Genomic DNA, 26,578 nt, shown 5'->3' on the forward strand with positions numbered 1-26,578 from the left:
GGAAGTTTTGTGCATAATTTAGGTTTTGGGGAAAGGGAAGCGTTTTTCTGGCCACTGGGGCCGTAATTGATGATAATTTTGAGGAAAAACTTTGCTGTAGCGTTTTGTAACGTTGCGACAATAAGAGAACTTTGGACGGTGATGAGAATGAAGTTAAGATCGTCTAATCCTAAGTTGAAAAGGAGCATTCCACAAAAATATTGGAGCTACAGAGTACTGAGTGCCCTTACAGATATTACCTCTTTGGGAGTTCCAACAATTAGTATGCAACCCCTTGGACACACCAATATTGGACAAGGTCCTCCTGGATAGGTCCGCCCAAAAATTGTATAACTTCAGAAGTCATCTTGGATATCTCTTCGTTCGACGATGAACCAATCCACTCAACAAAGGTCCATACATTCCGAGGTTGTCCAGGAAATTCGTCATCATTTACCAGATACACCGAGCTTTTAGATTCAAATAGCGATTTTGTAACCTCCAGACAATCTGTGGTTAAGGTTTTTGGGTAAATTTCTCTTTGGAGACCTATACCCTTTTTACCTTTTTAGGTATAAAAAATCCAATCTCACAGATCAATCAGTATATCTCCCATTACGATCAGTAGTACCTCAACTTTTTCTACAATAGCTGGTTCTGAATCGGCTAAAAAAAAGGTCCGGTGTTCACAGGGCAGGACCAGGGTTTCCATCCAGACTCGCCTCCCTGTACGCAGTATTGACTAATCGCCTAGACCTTTGGAGGTTGGAAGAAAGAATCGAGAATCGTCTTATCGTGTAACGTCTTCTAATCGATTTTTTTCCCAAATAAAATGTCAAACGAAATGTGTCTGTTTTTTAGTTTATTCGCTACATACACTTCTAACATAATTTTACATATATATTTATAATTCCATCTGTATAGATTGATATGTTTACGCAACTACGATAACAAATGGCCCTACCGATTCCTTCCGAATGCTGTTATTTTTTTTTTGTTTGCTCGTCTAGATAACAACCGTCCCAATGCTGGACCACAGGTGTGAAGGGAAGCAAAAAGAGAGTAGTAGTAAATGGAAAACTTTTGCTGGCTACCGGTCCAAACTTGGAACCGGGTTTTTTTCTTCCTTTCCCGTTTTCTTCTACCCACCTTAAGCAGCTAACATGTATTATTGCATACCACTATATGTATATGTTGATCTATATAGATATATGTACCCTAAAGTGTAATGGTTCGTATTATTCTGTCACAGTGTTTGAATGGGTTCGTGATGGGATTTTACGCGCGATACAAAAACACAAAAAAAGCCAAAATAAACAAACAAACAAAAGGCTAACACAATAATGCGAGAGAGAGTCAAATGGATCGAAGAGCCAAGCCAAATTCAAATTTACAACGTATAAACACACTGGAGCACACACCGTGTTGGACGTTAGGTCAACACGGGTCGGCACATTACCCAAACGTTGACAACAAAATTAGCAAAGCAATTTTTAACGACTCTTTCCCTCCCTGTTTCAACATTTCTCGCGAACGGCAAACGTAGTCAAAAACATTCTATAAGCGTTTGTTTTTTGTTTTTAAAATCCTTCCTTCGTTACAAGCAAAAGCATGGGTACGGTAAAATTAGTTCCCATCACGAACTGTTCACCTCAACGCCAGCGCCCTAACTGTTTGTTCTAATGCACCAATTGATTCACTAATTGCAGGAATGGTAGGAAAAATGAGTGGCAAAACAAAAACACACAAACGAAACAAGGAAGCGATAGTAAACGTTTGAATATATAACTCTGTACACAGATCGAAGGGAATGTTTCGTTTAGGATAGTCCTTTTTTTATGATAGATTCCTTTTTTTACCACAGGGCGTTTTTTTACGTTAGTGTTTGATTAAAAGTAAATATAAATTAAGCTATCGCTTGATGGTGTAACAAAACTCCCTTGTTTGCTTTGCCTAGCTGTGCCTGAATGTCTTGACTTTACTCTTCTCGCACCTCTACTACACTTGCTGTTTCCTATAATGTCACCATGAAGATTCTTTTGGCATCACAACGCTTCCTATCCAATTTCAATCCGAGAGCACCATTTATGTTCGTTTTTTTTTTGGAAAAGGTTAAGTCGAGAGACAGAGCTTCATGATGGTAGGTCGGAAAGATATCATATCTAAACGGTGGTGTTTGGCAACGACTTTGTTCGAGGAAATCACTCTCACACACACACAGAACCGTGTAAAGGTTGTAAAGGGTAGGGGGGAACGGTTTCCGCCCCGTCTACTTAATTGGAGTACATACAATTACTATAACAAATTACAATTCACTTCCACATCAGCGATAGCATATTTGGGCATACATTTGCCACTCCAATTGCCAAACAAAACAAAACAAAAATTTGAACAAAAAAAAAATGGGACAAAAAACTCCAACCTAATTCCAGCCACCCAGCAGCTCGAGGGACGTTGCGTTTTGCGGTCCGAATTTGATGCCGAGTTTGAGACGACGCGAAACCGACGTTCGTTTTTTTGCAGCAAAATGAAGATGGATGAAGCCGTTTACTTCTTTAGCGGGTCGAACGTATCCAACACATCGTCGGAGCTAAAGAAACCGTTCTTGGTCGTCTGTGGTGAAGGAAAAAAGCAGAAGAAGCGCGTTAGACGTTTGATAAATACAGTTTATGGGTTGTGGAAATATTCCAGCAGGTTAGAAAATGACGAAAACACGCCGAAAACGTTGAACAAACACGAAAAAACGGAACAAATTAAACATGTTGACAGAAAAATACAGGAACGAGGACACTTAAACAGCACACGCAACGTATCGAACGACGGGAAAGTGTTGATGGAAATGTGTTGATGAATTTCCACGTTTGGGAGATTAGTTTTATTATAACGACATTATTTTTAAAACATTATTTTTTGAACAGGTTAGAGGATGATCACATTGATGAAAGGCTTGCGGATTCAAACTACTGATTATTGAAAAACACACATTTAAAACAAAAAACCTGATTTAATTTACTTTTGTATCGCTTCCAGGATCAAAGGATCCATGCGCTTTAAATATTTTTGTATTAGCTCTGTCATTTTAAAACAAAAAAACGACTCGGGTACGTTGAAAGCTTATTTAGAGAAGTTTAGAAAAAAATTAAATCCGATTCCGGATCCAATTCCGATTCCGAATCAAATTTCGATTTCGGATCCAATTCCGCTTCCCAATCCAATTCCGGATCCAACTCTGAATCCTATTCTGGATCCAATTCTAAATCCGATACCGAAATCGGACCCGGAACCGATTCCGAAATCGGACCCGGAACCGATTCCGAAATCGATTCCGTAATTGGTAGCGGACCTACCACTTCGGAATCGATTCCGCAAAATTCGGAGCCCTCCGGAATCGATTCCGACCAAACCATCGTTTTGCTCATCACTACACCAGAGATCAAGAGATGTGACTCAAACATCCTCAAAACATCCCCTCCCTGTCCCCAGAATTCCAGAGAAGGACCAAAACGACATTCAACATGGAACAGGACATCCGACATCTAAGCTTATAAGGGCTAAAGGCCCAGAGTCAAAGAACAATCGGCTAAACGGAGGAAGAAGAGCTTGGTTAGGAAGCGGGTTAGCATCAAGGTATTCTGATACATCTCTTGGTGAGACTTGAATCCTTCACTTTGGGTCAAGCGAATACTAGTGAGTCAGCCGGGTGTGTACTTGTTATGGGCGCTCCGGAGCCGGCTCCGGCTTCACTCCGACTGCTCCGGAGCCGGAGCCCCGCTCCGACGACTGTCAGAAATAGGTTATTTTTCTTGTTCAATGTTAGATATTAGTCTATTCTTTAACAAATGTTGTCTAAACGATCACAAAAATTAGGTTATTGTTAAACATTAAACGACTCTACCATTCACGAAGGTTACGGCGAACGAGGACATAGTTATTAGAACAACAGCAACAACACAACGGGACACTGTTAGGACACGTAAAGCACCGACGACGGTACCAGCGCACATCAACGCGTTACCTTCATCTCGGGCTGAAGCAGCACAGGGCCACCAGCGGGCACCCGGCGTAAGCGAGCCCCACCACTGTTAGCACCCTCAACGCTACCACCGATGGTTTTGTGTGAACCTGCTAGCGATGGTTTATGAAGCCGGTCCTGCTGGAACGACGACTGGCGCTTCACGTTGCGGCTGTTGATGCTTAAATCTTTCTTAAACTCGTTAAAAGCCGATAAAGCAAAATCTTCAAACAGTGCGTCGGAAGCGGCAGCCGGTTCGTTCACCGTCGGACCGGATGATTGGTTAGTCAGACCGGTGTCGGATGCAAGGGCGGCCGGGGCCGTCATGTTAGCACAGTGTGCCACCTCGCCGCCATCGTCCGTATCGAACGATGCTGGTTGTGACCGTACCGTACCGGTGTTAGTGGTTAACCGTTCCTTGTCGCTCGCATTCTTGAACACGTCGTACGCGGCGGCTTTGTGCTGTACGGCCGCCAGCGGATTGTTGCGGATGGCCGCCGCGAACGGATTCAACTTAGAGGTCAGATTTGCGGCAGCGGCTGTAGCAGTGCCGGTGGTGCTACTGGGTGCGCTCGGTTCATTAAAGGCGCCCGTTCCGTTGTAGCCGGCCTCACCGTACGCCAGGATCGAATCGAGATGGTACGAATTTTTGCTCAGAACGTTCACTTCCTGCGAAAACGAACCGATGCCCGATCTAGCGTTGGCCGAGAACGATTCTTCCAACGACGCTGCCGAATCCTGTGTCCGAGAGTTAGTAAAGGAGTTAGCGAGGAGGGTTTACGCTGAAAAGTTTGTCCCACCGTAGGCAAGAAAGCTTTCAAGCCGAAGATGGCTGGTCAACGTTGCGTTGTTTTGCTAAAAAACAAGGTTCTACATCTATCACACCCACAACACACTTACATCATTGCCCTGCGGATTGAATGGGGCCGATCCGAACAGGTCCTGGTACGCGCTGGTTCCGTTGGTCGTACCGTTGGTCTGCGGCACCGTTCGTCGTGGAGCGGACTTTGCTGGTGGAGGAGCCACTAAAAATTGGGAAAAGGAAAAACTCAATCAAACTCCACATTTTCTTTGCCTTCAAGTGTTCCCGAAAACCTACAAATTGGAGGAGGACTGTTCGGTGCGCCGAATCCGTTCGTGACCGCACCATTTCCGTTGGTAAAACCATTATTGTGACCGTTGTTGCTGGTGACGCTGCCGAAGAGCTGCTGGCCAAGGGTGGCATTGGTAGGTTTCGGGGGCTCAAAGCCGAACAGATCGTTGCTGATCTTGTTGCCACCGCCGGTAGAGATGCTCGTGTCGGTGTCTGGTGCACGCGGATCGAAATCACTGTCCGAGTCGGAGTTCAACAGCAATCCTTCCAGCTTCGTACCGACCGATGGCTTCAGTGCTTCCAGTGTATTGTTGATCTGTTGGGTGAAAAAACGAGCGTGTAAGAGTTGCTGCGCTCAAAGTCTTCTTTGACGTAGCCGATATACCTGATTCTGGATGTTTCTCGGTGGTACGATCGGTGCAAAATGTTTTGGTGACGTTTCGATCAACAGTTGATCATCATTGTTCGGCAATGAGACATCAATTCCTGCAATAAGAAAAGCGAAGAATTAATGCAACGTTTTACCGACCCATCGCTCTACCCGAACATACCCAAATCTGGCGTCTTGCTGCCATTCACGTTGTGGTTGTTGCTGTTAATATTGTTATTATTGCTGTTGTAGCCGTTGTGGCCCTCGACACCATTTTCTAGCGCCGGAACATCGCAAATGTCTCGAAGACCCATCTTTAGCAACAATTTCTCCAGCTCCGCTTTCGACACCAGCTCGGACAGATCACGCAGCCGTTGCCGGTAGGCGGTGATCGTGTGTTCTAGCTGTTTTTTCTGCGCGAGAAGTTTTACCGACTCCAACGATTTGCCACTGTCGCTGACGTAGCGCCTGGAAGGGAGTAAGCATTGTCAGTTTTTTTTGCACGCTGGACGATGTTCGTCTAACGCTTTACGAACCTGTAAGCCAGATCGAACGCTTGCCCGATCGTAAGCGTTATGTCCGAGGCGAGCTTGTTCGAGATGAAGACGAAACACTCGTGCCGATCCTCCGTACCGTTGCTGGTGGTGGAGTTGTTCGAGCTATTCGTATCGTCGGCCGAACTGATGGAGGCCGTGGTCGTTGCGCCGGTGCCCGTTTTCGCGATGAAGCTGAAGAATTTCTTGACGCCCTTCTCGTCCGCGCAGTACGATATCTTGTGCAGCGGAAACTGGTGCATGATCGTCAACGATCGTGGTTCCTGTAGACATTGGATGGTATGGGAGTTTTTTTTTTAGAAGTTTACTTTTGATAGAGCACGTCTGCGAGCGCCACCTCATACCTGTATTGCAACGCCGTCCACACTGATGGTGATTTCAACCTTCTTCGTCTTCACATTGCCACCGCCCTCGGCCTTCTTCATCTGCTGTGTGAACTGCAGCCTCCGGATCGCTTCCTTCACGACCTCGATACCCTTGGGCTGCTCCACAGGAGTGCTACCGAGGTACTGCAGTAAAACAAAGAGCGGCACAGATTAAACATTAAGCTTTGGAGCACCGTTGGAGCAGGAAACGGGCGGCGTACCGCACTACTTACTTTGACTAGATAAGCGACGTGCCCGTTGACGAGCACATCTGGCGCGTGCAACCAGTTGCGGCCGTTTTTTGTGTTCTTGGCATCGTTTCCATTTTGGTTGGAGTTGGAGTTCTGCTTGTTCCAGAACATTAGCGTGGAAGCCATGCTGGGTGCTCGAATTTGTCACGTTTGCGCTCGCTACCGACGACGATCGTAGACGCGAAACCGTGGTGCCTTCCGTGGTGCACTTGGAGAGCCGACCGAAACTCGAACAGCTGCGGTCACCGTCCGCTGCGTAACTGATCTCTGCAATGAAGCGTAAGCGTGAAAGGAAGTTAGATCGGCGCGTTGTTGTTTCCGTAATTAGCTATAGAGCATGATAAGCAATAACCACCACCAACACCACACACAATGACGACACCAGTGTATGGCATGCGATTGCGAGCTGTATATCGGACCAGGAGAATCCCGGGGACTGCAACAAAGTCCCCGCTTCGCTAACGGTTCGTCCCCGAGTCCCGGGGAACGAGTCATCTCGCCCAGTGTGTCTTCCAGCAGTTTCCTATTGCGATAAAAAAACAAAACAAAGCCTCCTATCAGTGGAAGCGCCAGCCAAGCGCACTGGCGACTTGGGCGTCGAGGACTCAAATTACCAACCCATTACTGCGTAAACAGTGTGTTCCGCAGCATCGGGCGCAGCCGTGGTGCGCGTCACAGTGTTTCTCCCACTTCTGGCTGGCGGAACCGATCGATCGATCGTATTACGCTGCCCGGATGCCATCAATTGCGCGGGTTCTGGTTTTTGTTCTCAAGGCGAGCGCTGGCTGTGGTTTGAAACCATTCTGATTACGTCGCACAACGTACCCCACGATCGGTGGTGCTGATGGTGTGCTGGATCAGTTGCGTCTTTAAAAGTCACAGCGCGCAAACGATAAGTTTACATCCTCCGACTGCAGCGAAGAATATTAATGAATCGTCTGGGGAGTTGGGAAAATCCACGTACCAGTTTTTGCTGCGGTCGTTGTGGATGTTGATAGGACGCGTTGTTTATGATTGCGTTAGAGGTTCTAACGATGTAAAAGAGTACGATTACAATTTCAAACCGATCGACTCTGCCCGTAAATCACAGTTTTATTTTAAACAATCATTATTGAGATATTGAAGCAGTTGATTACTACAGTGTGCAGCATAGTTAAAGGTACACTTTATGGAAAATGAGAAAAAAATCTTGAAAAGACAGATAAAATTATCATCGCATAAAGTATATTTTTCGAGACTTGATCTAAAATTTGTTATTCTCCACCATGAAGATTGTATGCTTCAAATCATATTTTTCCTTGCGCTATAATATCGGAAAGTTTTGGCTCGTAAATACTGGCCTACCCTGATTTGATTACTCCGTAATCGACTATCACAAATGGGGAGTCAGTAGCGACAGCCAGTCAGTGTTAGTAATTGACGTCACTTATACCGATATTCTACCGAGCTATCCGGTAGTTAAGGTCTAGATAAAAAAATGTATGTGATCTTTACAACACAATAAACACATGTTTTGGATCCCAATTTTACTATAAATAAATAATAACAAATTTTAGTGGATAAATAACCCTTCCAAGAATGAACCTAAATTCATGGTCAAACTGTGGCTGTGATAAACATATTAATGTAACACGACCGATTGTCTTAAAATTGATTAAAAAAGTATGCAAAAATCATTATCTGAAGTATTTTTATTTTCTCCGGGGTTTTTACTGAATTTATCAGAGCCTCGCAGCAATGTCTAAAACTAACTCCAACAGCGTATACCAATCACTTAAAATTAATATTATTATTATCTGGAATAATTGCTCTTACAGTTATGCCACGCACTGTAGAAGACAAAACAAATCTGTTTAAAAAAACACACTGATCGTGCCGATAACTGTGGACAACGGATTACAGCATCTTGCATACCTTTTTCACAACCCACACATGAAACTGTCCACGCAACAAAGAACATTCATAGCTTTGAAACCTCCCCATTCTACTTTACTATGCAGCTCATTACTTTGCTCCTCTCAATTGCTTCCTTTACGAGTCCAGTGCCCGAGTTTTGCGGCCCCCTTCGGAGCACACACTCCACAAATGGCACCCACTTGCAGCAGAAGCAATCAAACGAGGTTCAGGGATGGGTATTTTGCTTGTCGCCCGAGACAGAGGATGGTTTGTATTTTCCAGTGCACTACTGCACGCACGCACGTCATCAATACTGGCCACACGTCCAACAAAGGGCTGTTACTGTGTATACAGTTAACATCTTACTTTCCGGAGAGTCATAACTGTCGACAAAAAGACGACGACGACGGTTAACCTCAAGCCGGAGAACCGTCAACGAAAGTGTTCGATGGTTTGTTACCAGCCAATGTTGTTTTCCAACCGTTTATGGCTCTGTGCACGTGCGTTTTGTTGCCGGTGCTTCGGGGAAACCATCGATGAGGGCGTGTGCAAAATGTAGCTCCACTCGGTAATGGCTGCGTGCCTCCCTTTTGGCCCTTTTATGCGGTCGTAGGCCTTCTTTATGGATTGGTTCGTCGATAAAAATGTGTTAAAAACCGCACCGCGCTTTTGTCGTTTGTTTTGTGGAAGTCCGTTGTAAAGTTATCTTCCTCCTTAATGACTCCGTTTAATTGCTTTCATATGATTAAGAGACTTCATTGGAAGACCCCAAAAGTCTTCTTCATCCAAACCAAATGCATCCAGCTATTATTTATGCAATCCGAAGCCGAAGTATGGTCACGGTCACGCAATAAATGCTAGCCGAAGAAGATGAACCGCGAGTAATATAGTTGCAACAGCCGCGAATGCATTTGGTAAGCGACCGAACCGAAAACTCGAGCATTGCGAACGTTACCTCAATTTCCGTACCGTGAGTGGCCCAGTATGGCTGGTGTAGAAGCGCTCACAGCGCATTTGGCATTGGATTTCACCTCTCGTTCGGATGAGCTAACGATACCGAAAGCCAGCCGGCAGAGGGAGGCTAGGTTATGACAGCGGCGTGGAATGATCGTGGTGCTACCGTTTTTCTCAAGGTTACACCCCGGTTTGCTGCCCATGGTTACAGCAATTATAAAAAGCCCCAAATCAAACACCTTCTGCCCGGCGAACCAGTGGTCGAAATATTTCGCTTTTGTACGATTGTTCCACCATGCGTTTGGTAGGCAGCGATCGGTTCAAGTGCGTGAACCACCTACAACAATCTGAAGAAAAGAGGCAGTGTATGAACGGACGCGAACTCTGATGACCAAATTTCAATCAAGTTGAATTTGGTCTGGTTGTTGCTCTGGCGAACGCGCTGCGCAAGCGGCCAAAGTGTTACGCTAATTTGCTAATTTGATTATGAATTCAAGAGCGAGAAGCAACACCAAATTTCTGGTGGTTTTGCACTTAATGACAGGCGGGTGTGCCACGAGAGTGAACCGGTGCGGTTACGTTTGGGTTGGAATAGTTTGTAGTTGACGGTTTTCGTTTTTTTTTTTGGGGAGGATCGTTGTGACTTACCGATTCGTAGAGCTGGTGGATAAAGAGATTGGGTTTTAGCTTTAGCATGTTGCTGTGAAAATTCACGATCGATCGCTGATTCAATTAATGAGCTGATTGGCATACTGGATTTTTCTTGAAGAGAACTTGCACCGGAACCTGTGCTTTTGTTTATAGAATAAAAGGGCAAGGACCTTCTTGTAGGGAATGAGATAAGATTTTTAGGGTTTGATCTACTTTGACTTATTTGACGATCAAATTATGAGGACCTGACGGCATATCAACATCAGACTTGGGTTCAAATGTCTTCTGGAGTAGATGGAGGTCTAATAGGTTTAATCTACCCATCAGCAATATCTGGATAACACTGTTAAAGTCATACGAAATAATGTTCTGACATCTAGTGATATCCGATATCTGATATTGATGCTCTGTGGAATTGGCCAAGCAAGAAGTATTTCCGAGCAGTATCTTTGGAAGAAGTATGCAAGGCCCTTATTGGTACAAAATAACTTACATTGGTTCAAAATACCAAGAATTTTCATGATGCTTATGCTAATGGATATTCCCCTGGTCCTCTTTGAATATGAAGTATTTTATTTTAATATCTTAAGGGTTATCTTATCATCAAGAAAAAAATGGTTTCAAATACCATTTCACACGATCCGGTTTCCTCCCCAAAATCATATCTATTGGAAAGTGTACGTTTCGTAATCCCGGATGCGTCCATTCAATATGGTGTCCTTTTCGATCACACTCTTTTCAGGCGGTCTATGCAAATTATTGTCCAACAAAACACATTTGCAACACATATGGCAGCTAAGGAGCAATCAAAATGCGGGGGCTGACACGTTGTATTAAAATTTTGACAAGAAATAATGACTAATGTCATGCACAGCGGCAGCGTACACGTCGTTGGTGAAAGAAAGCAAACTCCAAACCGAAACCGTCCCGTACGTGCCAGTCTCTCTGCCAAATAAGCGCGAGTCCGCGTGTGTCGTGTGTCCAATTTTCCAACTATCTTCACATTTATCCATTCGCTCCAATTGATTAAGCACGTACGGATAGGGACCGGGTGGGAGGAGCGAGGGAGCCGTTGTAGTGGCCGGACATCTTGTGCGGTGGCCGATTATCGTCGTTTAAGCTGGTGTTGCGTTGGTTCGCACAAAGCACGGGTAACGACAGGTCGACCCCAAAAATGACGCGGCATGTATATGGGACGGGGGTCGTCATCGGTGTCCCGAATTGGAGTGTACTTATGGCAGCACCATTATCGGGTTAGGTTTCTATTTATACATCGGCCCAAAGCGCTCGAGGGAGATCGAGGAGGCAAGCTTCCGTCTAAATCTACGCTCGCTAGGATATTGTTTGTGATTGTTGCGTCCTCAACGTCCTCCGTTCCATCCTAATTTTGAGCTGGCTGTTGCGGCCCATCCATCTCCCGAGCGAGCGGATGACAGCTGAAGGAGCTACTACTTATCGTGCTGGTGAAACGGTGATGGCGCAACAATAAAATACGGCCCCACCGTCACTTCCAAACGCGTGACCGTACCACCATGCACCGGGACCGGGATTTTGTTTGTGGTCATAAAAATTATGCTCGATGATTGAAATGATCAGGATCACTTCACATCGGCGGACCTTTGGCCCGGCGCGAAGATCGCACACACGAGGCTGCTACGTTTGATGGTGTGGTGTATAATCGTGTTAAACCATTTGAACTGATTTGAGCTGTTGAATTGATTGTGTTCTCGCGTGCAGAGTGAACGCTGGCCGGGAATGGAATGGAAGGCGATGATAAGAAACATTGAGCGCTGAGGAACCTTCAGTCAATAGAATCCGGTGCATTTTCTTTGCCATTTGCCAATTCTGATACGGGGAGGGATACTCGATTGTGCAACGGAATTGTTTTGGTACGCTGGACAGTACCGACAAGGCGATGCTAGAAGGAGCCTCAATCATTCATGCTTGAGGCATGAATGAACGCTGAAGAATAAGACTCAGATGAGTTTTACTGATATCCCAGAGAGAGCAAAAACTCCAGGCACTTTTTAATAATAAGTTTGCAAAGATAACTCTGGACCGGAGACGGCAAGATGTCTAGAGAAACAATGAAATAATTAGTACATAGAACAGATCATAATTGCATACCCAAGTGCACGATGAATGGCTGGGGATAACAAAATTAGCGTTCTTGGTTTTTTTTGAGTCACTTCAAGCATCATCCACAGCTGGAAGGTCAACTGCAACTCGAGCAGGCAATTAAATGTATCCTTCTGCCAAGAACAATTTTCCTACGTGATTATCGCTTACCGTTCAATTTTGTACTTGACCATTTTTGCACTTGGACACCCGAGCAAACCAAGGACACACATCGCTTGGAGCAGCGCATCATGCCTATAGTCTGGGCTAATTACAGAAAGCTTGGATGACGTTGTGCAGGGTGCAGAAGATGTTGTGGCGTGAAATATTCATTCCCTGCAGGGTGAGGTGAGGCCTAGCGAATATATTTTGTACAATATTACGAATCCAAATCCGAAGTTCGGAGGATCTTCGAATCAAATATTCAACCTAACGATCGTGTGGAATATTGTGAATGAATATTATAGCCGACGAGTCGCGTCCTAAACCGGAATTTCATTCGCAATCCGTTTCGTTGTGTCCTCCAGTTGCTTCGATGTTAAAAACTAGACCCACCACTCAGGGAGGCGAGGAACTTCGTAGCGTCCAGCGTCTTTTGCTTTGCCAACCAACAACACGATGACCCGCAGGAAAATGAAAACCGGAAATTTCATAATTCGCTCCAATCACGCGCAGGGGGTAACTTCTTGTGGCGCACGAAAGTATCAAAGGTACGACTCCCACCCCCCCCAACCGGACCATCGGTTTGTACACTTCCTTCCGCCAACTTCCAGACCTTGTATGGTGGAGCCCTTCGACGACTGCTGTAGAGGCGCGCGCGTGAGACCGAGTTTGTCTATGGACGGTGTAAACGTACCGGAGGGTTCCTCATCACTTTCTCCTTTGGATGTGTCGATCGTGTCTGCATATGGTGCGGGAGTTGTTTTGCCTCCGTCCACACCCTGTACCCTCCCAGACCACAACATGACAGCATCGACCACCAAGCTGACCGTGGCGCGGGCGCTAGAGGTAACTGAATCATAGGGGCTCACACATGGTATGATTACGCCGCAATAACATACCGCCCGGACCTACCGAGCTATCCTCCGGTGGGGATGGTTTTAGTGGCAAACCACATGAATTGCATAGTTCGGTGTGAGGCCTGGTACTTGCTTATTTGTTGGCCGATGCCATCGGAAGGTTTTGGCTTTTTTCTTGCTTTCGACTGCAAACACAATGAACTTAACCGGTGGTTAGACGTGTGCGCTGTCCCGACCGGGTCTATGAAACTGCTGTCATGGAGGGAGATAATGCCCGACGATGAGGAGCAGATTCCTTTTTTCATTTGTTTATTTGTACCAAGCTGTATTATATAGATAGCTCTCAACATCTTGTAGTTTCAGGATGCAAAAGATACAACATCTCGTGCTCCAAAGACCAATTGCCCGCTACATCGAAGCATAAGCTCCAACATAATCCTGTGAAAGAGATACCAGTCCAGAGACCAGTTGACTCACAAGCGATAGGAACGTGGTGGAAAAACTGGTCCACCTATAACGCCCATCCACATTTGAGTGACGTGAGACTGATAAGCTGTAGGCTACTGGTGCTGCTACCACTATTGCTACTACTACTAGCTCTAGCCCTCTGACAGTCTCTCCGCTGGAAGCCCTGTTACGGACCTTCTTCCTGATCTTGTTTTCTTGGCATGGGCATGGAAGGAGCGTACTGCATGCTGAGCCGATGATGGGGTTACGGCTGTGAGTACTAATAATCACATTAGCAATAGGGTGAAGCGTTGTGTTTGATGGGACGTAAACTAGTTTACGCTTGCGTTCGACTGTGCGATGTTACTTCCTGTTCCCGGTTTGGAAGGCAGCCTCATGCCAGGGTTACCATTTTGAGATGGAAGTTAGCTAATTCCGAATGATACGGCGAAGGTATTTTAATGTGCTATCAGAAATGAAGTTTGAGATAAACTTTTGTTTTAAACTGTCAAGAAATTCCCAAGCTTGAAGAACGAGCCTCGAGTTTTACGGTGAAAAGCACAACATCCATGGTTGTGTCAAAACCCGTCCACAGATTGCCCATTTTGATTAAACCCTTGGCACCGAAGATGAGCAGCGGAAACAACATAGTCTCATGACATTGTTCCGGTACACACCAGCCACTAACCTACAAAGCATGCACACACACACACACGAAACAAAATTGACATCTTCACAATGTGGCAGCAGCAGGGCTTCTACCGGGGCGCGAAATAAAGTAAGAAGAAAACGGAACCGAACCAGGTCACTGTTTCGCTGCGAAAACGAATCGACGAAAGTGGCTTACAAAGAAGGAAGATGACAGCAATTTAATGAAACGATCGTGACCTAAAGATTATGGCTGGCAGAAGCCGTTTGAAGCATTGTAAGCAGCTGGAATGGTACGCTTTCAATTCAAATCGGTGTAGGTTTATGATCGGGCATGAATCTTCTTCAAAGGCACAAGAGGTTTTTTGTAACAACAATGTAAATAGATTTCAATTCAAAGTTTATTCTAAATTTATCACAATAAATGATGCCCTACCCAGGGCACGTCTACACAAATCACAATCACCCAAGTAAAGGCAAAGAACAAAACCGATATCCTTGAGCGTACGTGACTAAGGCCGAGAATAGAAACTGTCGGTTATCGTTTAACAATCATTACAGTGATTTATTGAAAACTCATCACCTGTCAACTCATCAATAATAGGATAGAAACAGGTGAATTCATATTGCTTTTCATTAACTCGTTTAAACAAAAAGAAAAACTTCAAGGTCGATAAATTGTAAGAACCCCACGTTCTTTAATTATTTTGCTTCTCACAGACACACAACAAAGGGTGCGCATTCGTGCAAATGCATATGCACATGTTGCTAAGCAAATCAGCAATCAATAATAATTAATTTTTAAATGATGATGTTTAATTGAAGTTGCAGAGCAGTTTCCTAATGTTTAAGCTTGGGCGAAATATCGTTGGAAGGATGAATAAAGAGAGTTTTGGGGAGACAGTCCCGGACTTGGTTCGGTCTCTAATCCGGCCGTGTAAAGATCGGCTCCGCTAACGCATCTACCATCGGCTCACTTCCCAGAATAACTATTCAGCTACGGGTATAAGCAAGTCAAGGAGCAAACCACGATGGCAAGTCCGGGACCTCTCGCCATTCTTGTATCATAACAAATGCATCTTGCAATGGAAGCGCTCTATTAACGAAATACTTCTTAATCAAAATAGACTAAAAAGTTTGTCTTCTCCTGCATCTAATGCAAAACAAAACAGAACAGATCATAATTAAACACCTCATGCAGTACAAAGATCTAATTAGTGCCCACTTTTTGCTATTATCACTGGTCCACACGGTGGCCCAATATAATGTATTAATCCCATCATTAAAACCCCGCACGAATATAAGATCAGTTGTGAATCATTGCATCGTGTTCAGATCATCCACCAATCCAACCGTGTCCAGCTGCTTGCACTACTGCACCGATGCATCCAACTCAAGCTGGACATCGGAGGTGTTAGCGGGAAACAATTTGGAAGCATATTGGTATATGCGAAAATGATGCCATTGCACATGGAGTACATTTTGTCAGAGGTATGTGTGTGTGTGTAGTAAGATTATTAATCCGTCTGCATTTTTAGAGGCACGCGAGTTTTATGAGATCAAAATATGCAGCAAACCTGCATTGTGCATCGGGTTGTTTTGATAAAACGCATCGAGATGCATCGAGATGCAACGGGACGACTCCGGTGCCGTTATGAAGGCAGCACAGCTTGTTGCAATTAAATTATGCAAATTTAATAGAATGGAGACCTTATTTTCCTACTAATTAATTCTTGCGTCCAGTTTAATATTAAATAGTAACAAGAAACATCTTCTGATTTGGTTTAAAGACTTACTGCTGACTGACTTAAGTCCAGACTATTCAGATGGGATATTCGAGCGGGCTGTATCAAACTATCAAATTGACAGCTCACTTTTGACTGATAATATACAGCAGATTCGTCTAAAGTTGTGTATGAATCTTACCTAAAAAGATAAAAGAAAAAATAAAATATAAAAATCCAAACATAACAACTCACTGAACATTAAAATAAATAAATATAAATAAAACATAAGCTTAAATATTGATGTCTTCAAGGACTCCGAAAGTGTCCAAGTACAGCGCGTCTTAAAAACCCCCCCAAAACAAACCAAGCAACCGACAGCCATCAAGTCACAAGGGCCAAAAAACCTTCGGTTTACCCTCTTCAAGGTGTTCATCCCCATTACCGCACGTAATGATGGCTTTTAGTTCAGGCTTTAGTTTGGCGCACCGGAGCTCCGAAGCTCGCCGTTCAAACACCACAACCCCGGGGGACATTTCCATAAGACTCAAGACAATGTCAGTTTAGGGGCTGATGGTATGCGCCGTTGGTCGGTTCAGGGATTTTGTTTTGATTACCGAACTTTTCGTAAACATTGTTTATGACATGCACGTGACGTTTTATCAGAAAAATTAAAGCCCCCGACTATTGCAACATAGTTGGAGTGGAAAAAAGAGTATAAATTAGCATGCAGCATTCGACACACATTGTTTTGTTTGAGTTCGTTTTTTTTCAAACAAAAAGACAAAATTTCTCATCAACTCGTGCTTTTACGTTTCGTTTCTATCGCGGTTCGAATCTCTTCTTCAAGGGTAATATTAAAACACAGGGCCCTAACGATGTGTTTCTTTCGCACGATGGATCCTCTTCGCGGTTCCACTGATGCTTAGTGAGCAAAACCCCTAGCGTTGCCCCTTCTAAGGTCACACTCGCAGGCTCGTATCACACCTTATCTGTTTAACTTGTTTGTCTCGCTGTCACAATAGCTGCGCGAGGTGTTGCTTATCCTTACATCTCGGTAGTCAAATTATGCAAGATAACGTCACACGGCGACATCTTCGGTGAGGCCTCCACAGCAACACGCCACTATATTTTAACGAGCGTTAGCAACGTTGCAGCGGGGCTCAACTTCACCGACAGTATTGGGCACGATTCAGCTTTGGCTTCATCCAAACCTTCACACCTTCGGGTCACACAAAGTTTATTGCACCCCGTGTGGGTGCGCGCGATGGCAAAAGTGGCAAACATTTTCGCTTCCAACCTGCTTGCTGCTAATTGGCTACTATTGGGCCGTTTCCTTTGTGCACACACATAGCCAGCAAAACAGAACAGAAGCACGACACTGCACAATTCTTTCACACACTCATATTGCACACACCGTTTAATGTACGTATGGAAATCGGCCCATTGTTAGACAGTTTCCACACGGTCACATACAGCCACCCGTAGACCGCTCCATTACCACCTACTACCCTCTGAAATGGCCGGTCCATCTCGAAGACTATGTGGCTCTCCGGTGGCTGTGGGTGGTTAGTTTATTACCGACCGATTACTTCATTCTCCCGCGTGTGTGTGTTTCAGTGGTGGTGGAAAACCGAACCGAGGTAATGGCATCCGGGGGGGAGGGGGGGCCACCAGATTCATTATTATTAGAATTTCACACCACTGCTCACCGTTCTGCATAGAGCACGTAGGTCCCCAATCACTAGCTGCCATTACCCCGTTTGCAAACGATCTACCATAATGGGTCATCGGCCTCGCGGTGGATGGTGTGAAAATGCATTCTATTATCATGTGCGCGATGAAAATGAACTCACCCTTCGACAAAATGTGGAACTGATTTGAGCGAGCTAATGCAGATGATGAGGTGCGAGTATGTGACTTGCTAATTTGAACTGATGAAATGCATTGGCATGAACATGGCATAGAGGATTGTTATTCTTATGTTCGTAAGAAATGGAAAAATCGATCGTATTCCTTTGCCTTTATATTCTAATCAAAGATAAGAAAGTTTTGAAATGCTCCATAGTTCTTAGACTCTGCTCATTGGAAAGATCGATATCCCCGGAAATTCTGTTGGAAGCATCTCTCTTTGAGCACAACGAGCATTCTGTATAGATATGGATGACTTAAAAAATATAGCATCTTGGTTGTCCGGTTTTGTTCTCATGACATGACACGCCAACCAGAATGGGGAGAATGTAATCAACTGCACAATAAATATATCATCGAAGAGCATATAGAATCGCAGATATAATGTTCTAAAATCCTCAGTATCAGTATCCCCCTCTTGAACGTAGCTAGGAGAATTTCGACCTCGGACAGTTGCATATGCGAGTAATTGGACGCTTTTAAATGTTTTCTAAGCCCCTACTTTCATCCGTTCAACAGGTGTTTGATGTGATTTTTGTATAGTAGCTAGGCGTATGTTGCAATCACGCAGTTGTCCCGGGATAGGAGATGTGTTGGAAGACTGCGGAAATGCGATTGCCTATCAGTACACCGTTCTAGCGCAAAACACCGTCATGCCCAGTCGCTTGGTAAGCTTCTGCTACGTAGGAGAGCATCATCTATATCATAAACGAATGCCAGAATCTGAATAGATCAATAGTAGACGATCCCTGATGTTTCATCCTCTGAGCCTCAGAATATCCACTGTAGTGCCTGGTTAAAGAAAAGATAGACAATTCCATCTTCCTGACTAAGATTTCAGGTGATAGCTGATCAAACATATTAAAATTAGAATTAGTAACATAAACTCAAATAGACTACTGAGCGAATAACTGTTGGTTTCCTCTTGATATAAACATAACAACAGAAAGATAGAAGCTTCGAACAATATCCTTGAAAATAATGATTCTTCTTCTTCTAATTTTTTATAGGAATATTATGCACATCTCGGATTATTTAATTAGTCGGAAACTAACTATAATTTCGCCAACGAATCAAACGTATTGAAATTCTGATTCAATCGGCAACCCATAAATACACTTCCCAACTTGCTCTGTACAGTGCAAGGCATGCACAAAAAGGTACGGTAAACAATTTGCTCTCGAAATGGTACTGTTTGATTGCACAAAGCTGGCGGAAACATAAACAACGCCACACAGCAGAACAACAGGGTCGACAGTTTCGATTCAAAAACGGAAAATTGAAGAAAAACAAAACACAGCGCACAGAGCGCGGCGGTAGGTTTCGTAACATTGCACCAGCATCATCATCATCATCTGCCGCAGCCTCCAGAGCTTAGTCAGCTATTGTGCCAATAAACAAATAACACAGATTGCGATCTGTCCTGTTTTCCCGTTCGCTAGTGAAATAAATTCTTGGACCCGTCGTTATCGGTTCGGAAATCAATCTTGCTTTGCAAACTTTTGCACAGCTTTTGCCCAGACGCATACCCTTTGCAGGTGCACCACGCGTGCACTTTGCCACGATCCGGAGATCAAAACAGTCGACCGACGACGGATTGCGATGGATAATGCAAATATTTACATTCCATCATCATGCGCCTTGCGTGTTGGCGGTGCCGGGTTGGAATTTAATCATTCCAATGGAGCCTGAAGTAAGATGAAGTATTTTTGTCAAGAGACTGGCTCAAGTTCTTCAAAGCGGATAGGTTGCGAGACTGAGGATGCATCCTCATCCGCCCGCTTGATGAGTGAGGGTGTGGATAGGTTTTAGAAGAGCACACACATAAACAAAAAACTCGTTCTACAACAATCCCTATTAATGTGGCTGGATGCTTCTTCGATCACGAATCTTAGAGGCTCTTACGAGATAAAGCCACACAATGACGCAGTACCGAGATTGGATGGATAGCGAAATCGTGTTTCCCACTTCCTTGCTTCTATGGGATGGACTTGAGCTTTTGACCTTGAAATGCGTTCGAAAAGAGCTTGCTCTAGACATTGCGTCATGTGGTGTGCTTATTGCAACTTGTGGCATTAGAAAAAATAAATACCTGAAAATGATTTGGTAGAAGGTGATTCAAGTGTCCTTGAAGCAATATATAAGAGAAGTAGGAAGTAATAAAATAACCGTCACAAACAAAGAAAGATATAATGAATTAAAAATATATTTATAAAATATAAAAGAATATGATAAAATTCAAAAACTGATAGCAAAAAATAGAAACACAAAAGAAAAAATGGGTACAGTACAATTAAACTTGCGAAAATTGATATCATTGCTAAATCAAAGAGTAATTAAGAAGAAGAGAGAAAAAATTAAAGAAAAATCAATTTAAAAGAAGAGGAAGAAGGAAAGGAAAAAAAACATTCCATAAACTAAAACATTATTAAATAAAGTATTATAACGTGAAATATAATCATCCAACTAAAGACACACCTGACCTGACTAAACTCCGAATCGCCCAAAAAACGCTGCGGCCTATCGTAAGAGGTTTCACAGCGCTACACGACGCCTCAAAAACGGCATCGCAAACACAAAACGAAAACAAACAGCTAGATTGAGGGTTTAGAGTAGCTCATAAACATAAAACCCAACTGGCAAGCTGGAACCGGTTTCCGTTTTATTTTGGACCTTGCCCAACCGACGACGAACGGAATGAAAACTACTTTACTGGCGGCAGTGGTTTCGAGTACGCATCGACGACGACGACGACCGGTGATGATACCCGATGGTGCCTGACTTTGTGTCGTGCAGGCTCGAATTGTACTGCAAACGCGTGTGATCCATCCACTGCACGCTAGTGACATGTATCGTGATCGTGATCGAAGGACAGATACTTAGCACTAATGGCAAACCGGGTCCAAAAAGGGACGAAAAAAGCTACTTGTCTTTGCATATCGCGGACGCTCCAAATCATGCTCGGTCTGTGATGACCCTCGGCTAAACTGTGTTACTGGAGTGCGTTGCTGCATTAAGCTTTTTGTGGAAAAAGTATTCTTTCAGGGAGCTCAGAACCTTCTTTTTTCGCAACATAACTTCGCATTCCACCATTAAGCAAACGAGCTCGCCTGGCATGCATTCCGGAGAAAAAAAAAGGATCATGATTGAGGAATTTCCCCTGTATCACGTTACGGCTCGCCTTCCACCGTCCAGCTTCCTTCCAGCTGTAACAGCTTCATTCATCTTTAACTAATTTATGCAAATGATCGTTTCCGACTAGTCTCCACCTTATCGAGACGCATCGACACCAACCTCGCATGTCTCGACTGCAACCGATGCACACAACTTATCTGCGATCTTCGATCATTGATATGCACCGCGCGGCGATGGTATGGCGCGACGAGCCCTGTGTGGACGCGAGACGTTCCAGTGATGTGCACAAGATTAGCACAAATGGAATGCAGCCTGAGCCTCGCTCTCTCTGTGTGAGTGTGTTTGTTTTGTTTTTACGAGCACTATCGACCGGTGGATGGTTGTGATAGAGCTGGAAAAAAGGGCTATTAAATTTAAATAGCCAGTCGGTGAAGGGATCGCTTGGCTAAGGAATATTAATTGTTTCTTTTACAATTAATTAATATTGTGATACAAAACGGGAGGCAAACAGTATGCAGTGACGGACAGTAGTAAAAGACATATCCGATTTTTTAATTTCTAATTTGTTTAATTTTTTTTTTAATATAAAATAACAAAAATATTTACTCAACTTTTAAATCTGTATAAAGGCCTTATTCCATTGAATAATGTATTTTGGCTACATTTTCATCATCGCTAGAGATTCAGAACTGATTCCTTGATAATCCAGTTAAAGAGGATCGCCTTCCGAAAATCTTGAATTATTTTTTACAAAAACTTTTTCTACTGTCCGTCACTGTATTTTTTTAGGTTGAAAAACATGGTAAATTTTATATAAGATCGGAATGATTTTTTTGTTAAATTTCTGTTTATTTTAATGTTTAATTTGTTTATTTAATATTTAAAACAATACGCGATTTTGTCCATAAAAACACACAATCTACCAACTGTATCGTCTGACTTGAGAGCACAAGGAAGATTATAAATCTATTAACACTGAATTTACACAAATTTACAAACTAATAATTAAAATTTATAGCGTGATCGGAGAAATGGAAAATGTTCATAAACAATGACCCATCAAACAATTGCTCATTGTGGTAGGAATTTCAAGAATTCAAGCTGCGAACCATTTTGCTATTGCGTGCAAAAGTAATCCATTAATTTACGAAAAAACAAGCCTACACGGGGACGGCCTGTAATTTGTTCCGCATCATTCAAATGGCGTTTCATTTGCGCCATCCATGTTTCCATCCCAGCCAGCATCCCGGCGATCGTGCCGTGCCAGCGCAAACCAGCTGATGTTAAGGTTCCCAGCAGCGCGTGGCGTTCGCTTGTGTGTGTGTGCGCGCCTATAGAAAAGCTCCACAGCAGAACAGCTGAGTGTGTGTGTGTGTCTGTTCAAGCCGTGTTCAAGCTTTGGAACGCGTCAAAGCCGGTTCTAATTAAGATTGCTTCCCCTTGAGCAGGGGTACTGTTATATTCTGGCATTGGCGGAACTTCGCTTACACGAAGCTCGATCGTGATGGGAGGGGGTGATGTTGGGAGGAGGGTGGTAGCTTACAGCTGCAGCCCGTGGGGTGTTTATTTATTTTTCTGCTGAATTTGCAAAGAACTCAAACCGTTTGGCCATTCGGTGCGCACGATGGTGACTCCATCTTTGCATACACAAAGAACACCCCCCCCCCCCCCCCCCCACCCCTTCTATTACCACCCGCTTTGAAATTATTTGCCTGCATGTTTAATATTCCCACGTATCAGAGTAGTACTGGTAGTTCCATTCGAATCTGAACGTTTGTCATCTCATCGCCGTTTTCAACCGTTGTTTATGTAAAGAATGCGTTGCAACCGGTTTTTTGGGGGGGTGAAATCACACACTCACACAAGCACGCACACGCACACGCACAGGGGTTGGTTCGATATTGGTGAACACGCCACTCGACCAAAAAGCCGACAAAAACAAAACAAAGCTAAGCTTGCTTCATGTTTTCATGCAGAAGCTTGCCAGAGGTCTTTTTTATGATTTGCTAATGCCTGCCTGCTAAGTAAGAGGCTCGCTGAGGTTGAGGAACAGTTATGCAATGAGAAGATTTATGCGAATTTTTCTGGCCGGCTCTTATCGGGCGACGGATCCAACGGAACGGTTTAGCTCGAAGCGGATGTGAAGAATGCAAATCACGATCCCCCCAAATTCGGGTTCGTGTGGATTTTTTTTGGGGGGAAGATTTAAAAAAATTGGGATATCAGCAGAGAGGCTCTCACAGGTAGGAACATCTTACACAACTAAGACAGAAAGGGGAGCTAATATTTTACTGATTTTATGTTTTATCTAGCTTTACCCGGTTCGAAAAATATATTGTCCTCGACTAATTCTATTTCGTGCTTCCAAGTAGCAGCGAGTTGCCGAGGTAACCACCACCTGATTCGTGCGACCTAAATCGATCGGAGTTATGCATTTCTTTGCGCTCATGCATTCAATTCTGTCGGCAATGAGTCACGGTTTTTTAATACACACGAAGCAATAAGGACACGGTTCGGAGACGGCAGAACATGGCAGCACGAAATTCGAAAATGCTGGAGTTTTTTCATTGTCAGCTGACCATAACGTACCCCATATTCTATACCCTTGTTTGAAGGTAGCAAGGGAGGTTGAAAGGTAAGGGAGCAAGACGGGGGGTGACACACACAAACAAGGCACACTGCCACCATCCTCCAACAGTGCGCGGGCCCACGGTCAATGCGATGCGAAAATGCGCGAAAACATTCACCGCTCGTTGGTTCGTAGTGCAGTAAAGGCAACAGTAGGAGGCTAGATCAGAGCTCGTCGATCGTCGGCCCTGACCAAAGGAACACAATTCCGAACGGGGTAACAATTCACGGTGACAGCGCTCGAGAGAATGCACACACTGGATGCAACGGGCACTGGGGTTTTGTGTGTGTGTGTGTGTGTGTGTGTGTGCGTATGTGTGAAATACGATTCGAGCGTTACCGGTGGATTGATTTCAAGCCATTTTTGTGGAAGTCACTGCGCGAAAGGCAACATAAACTGTCGATGCTGCCGATGGATGTGCAGTAAATAAGTTTTGCTTCGTTGTGATAATAAACATGTTGACGTATATTATCCCCATTATTGAAGCCGTCAATGAACGTCTGTGTTTGTGGGTTTTGAGGCTCAAATTTCAAGCGGATCGTTCGCACCATCCATAGAACTGATTTATATCGGGTATGAACCTGGCATGATATCAGAGTCATTCCTTCCTTCCTACACCTTGGCACTACACTACAACCTCGAAAGGTCTCGGGCCTGCCATTTTTTAGCTTTCTGTGACTTGATTTTACCCGTAGCAAAATAGCCACTCTCTGCGTAAGGGGATTCGGTCTGGATGGGATTTGAACCTCGGTTTTCAGACCATCGCCGTTATCGCCTCTGCCACCGGACTGTCCCATGATATCATAGTAGTAAGCACAATATGAGTCAGAGCTTAAGCTAGGTATACTAGGCGAGATTATCTGCTTTTCTGAAGTAGTTGTTTGCTTGTATTTGAAGATCTGATTTCTTGTAGAAGAACTGATTCACCAATAGATCACTTGGACAAGATACTAAGCCACAGGTACCCATTCTAAAGAGGATAGCAGCTTTCGTTCCCACAATTTATTCTTTTTGCTCCAACATACATGGCCTAGTGACTTATTGGCCTTGCGAGGTCTTGGATAATTGATTCATCGATTTCAGGCATTGATCTCGAGACCGACATTGGATTCCGAGCTGGTCCCACGACATAGAAGTTTGACGTGTCTGTAGAACTATCTGTCACGAGATTCTGTCCACAGAAGATTCCCAAAATTATTTCTTTTTCAATCATGCGAGCCAAATAAGGGATGACTTAGTGTGATTGTAGTTCAAGCTGAACTACACTTATTGATATGGGAGAACGAGACCTCATACAGATATAAAATAAAGCATGATCGTCTACTTCAAAGAATATTATAGTATACATAGACTACATAGGCTCTTGTAATAAGAACTAACATCTTTGCATATCAAGTATAATTTACACCTGGAAGAAGATGCTTCGTAGCAGAAAAAAAAGCTTGTCAGATGTTCAATTGCACAAACAAAGCCTAGAGTTGTTCATCACTACAATCCTAAGTTGTAGGTGAAACGATGAAGTCATTTCAATCCACAAACCATAAGAAGACTATCCTTTCATACTCACGCAAACAGCGGTTCATTTGAATGATTTTGCTGACGTACTTGCATTACCATTGCCAAAAAAAAAACAACCCCAACAACCGGACCATAGAGACCTGGGAACCAGATGCTGAGACGCGTTGTGTTGTGTTTTGCAAAATTTTACCATGCCATCGCTTCGTGTCTCTGGGCTACTCTGTTGTGTACGAAAGGCAAAACATTTTGTCTCGTCTTTTTTTTCCTGTAGCTGATAATTTGATAAATAATGAGCAAAAAAGGGCAAGCATCCCGGCTTTATGCGAAATACGACAGAAGCTTGGTTGCTGCTGCACAGTAAGGTTTTTGCTTGGTGCTTTTTGGAGGCTTTTTATGTTCCCTCACGTCCGGATAGTGTTCACGAGGCTCGCTCATGATTTTTTTTTGTGGAGATGTCTGTGAGGTTAGACTTGAAGGATAAATGAGTTGAAAATCATTGCGTCTCGTCGCTCACTACTTGTAATGTGTATTCTACAAATTCATCAGAGGTCATCAATATTTATTTACTTGCAATATTTTTGGGAATTAAATACATACAGCATTACAATTCAACTCCCCGCTTTGCAGTGCGAAAAGCGCCCATTTACTGCCGCCAGTCTTTCAAAACTTCCATCCATCGTACTGAAATGTACCAGAGCCGCCGGTATGCTTTTTTATTTCCCGGCGCACAAACAAAAACACATTTTTCCGCACCGCTGCAGATTGCAATCAATCAATCAATGCGAGACGCGAACGATTGATTAACGATCATCCATCGCATCTATTCGGCCAAGTCATTTAGGATTTACAGCCGGGCGCACTACTATCATTACGTCGTCCGAAAGCTGGTGGGAAATGGTGAAGGGGCCACGTTTGTTGCTTTGTTGCGGTTTTAGCTCATCCCACCAAACTAAAAGCAGCACGCTTTTAGCTCCTAAGCCGTTCGATTGTTACGAAGGCCGGTTGTGTTTCGATTCCCCGAGCATACACGATAACTGCAACCGATAAGATTTTAGAGAATGGCCGAGAAGTTTTTCCAACAAAACATCCGAAGAAGAATTTCTGCCCCCTGTGGTTCATTGCCCAAGACGCTGTGAGCGATCGAGTCAACACATTCATCGTTTATTAGTTAATCCATTACACAACTATGAGTCAGTTTGATTATCAAAAAAATCACCGAAGAGAGGGTGAGAGGGTGAAAAAAACGTTTGTGATTATAAAACAATCAGCACAAGAAGCAAGCACAGGCAGACGAAAATAAAAAA

General features: G+C 43.9%; 1 protein-coding gene across 3 annotated transcripts in view; it reads right to left on the reverse strand.

Moving 5' to 3' along the window:
- Nucleotides 1–828: 828 nt before the first annotated feature.
- LOC118510546 (PTB domain-containing adapter protein ced-6) overlaps nucleotides 829–26,578 on the reverse strand; it is a 30,723-nt gene continuing 4,973 nt past the window's right edge. The window contains exons 3-12 of one of the 3 annotated variants that reach the window (XM_036052515.1): nucleotides 16,154–16,283; nucleotides 6,607–6,891; nucleotides 6,353–6,517; nucleotides 5,991–6,271; nucleotides 5,636–5,922; nucleotides 5,470–5,570; nucleotides 5,091–5,400; nucleotides 4,892–5,016; nucleotides 3,995–4,729; nucleotides 829–2,592 (exon numbers count right to left, since the gene is read on the reverse strand). In XM_036052515.1, the coding sequence (XP_035908408.1) occupies nucleotides 2,527–2,592; nucleotides 3,995–4,729; nucleotides 4,892–5,016; nucleotides 5,091–5,400; nucleotides 5,470–5,570; nucleotides 5,636–5,922; nucleotides 5,991–6,271; nucleotides 6,353–6,517; nucleotides 6,607–6,750 (2,214 nt within the window). In that variant the 5' untranslated portion in view covers nucleotides 6,751–6,891; nucleotides 16,154–16,283 and the 3' untranslated portion in view covers nucleotides 829–2,526. The remainder of the gene's footprint in view (nucleotides 2,593–3,994; nucleotides 4,730–4,891; nucleotides 5,017–5,090; nucleotides 5,401–5,469; nucleotides 5,571–5,635; nucleotides 5,923–5,990; nucleotides 6,272–6,352; nucleotides 6,518–6,606; nucleotides 6,892–16,153; nucleotides 16,284–26,578) is intronic. The other 2 variants (XM_036052516.1, XM_036052514.1) reach the window with 2 other exon arrangements.

This window comes from Anopheles stephensi, chromosome 3, assembly GCF_013141755.1.
Source record: "Anopheles stephensi strain Indian chromosome 3, UCI_ANSTEP_V1.0, whole genome shotgun sequence".
Classification (NCBI taxonomy): domain Eukaryota; kingdom Metazoa; phylum Arthropoda; class Insecta; order Diptera; family Culicidae; genus Anopheles; species Anopheles stephensi.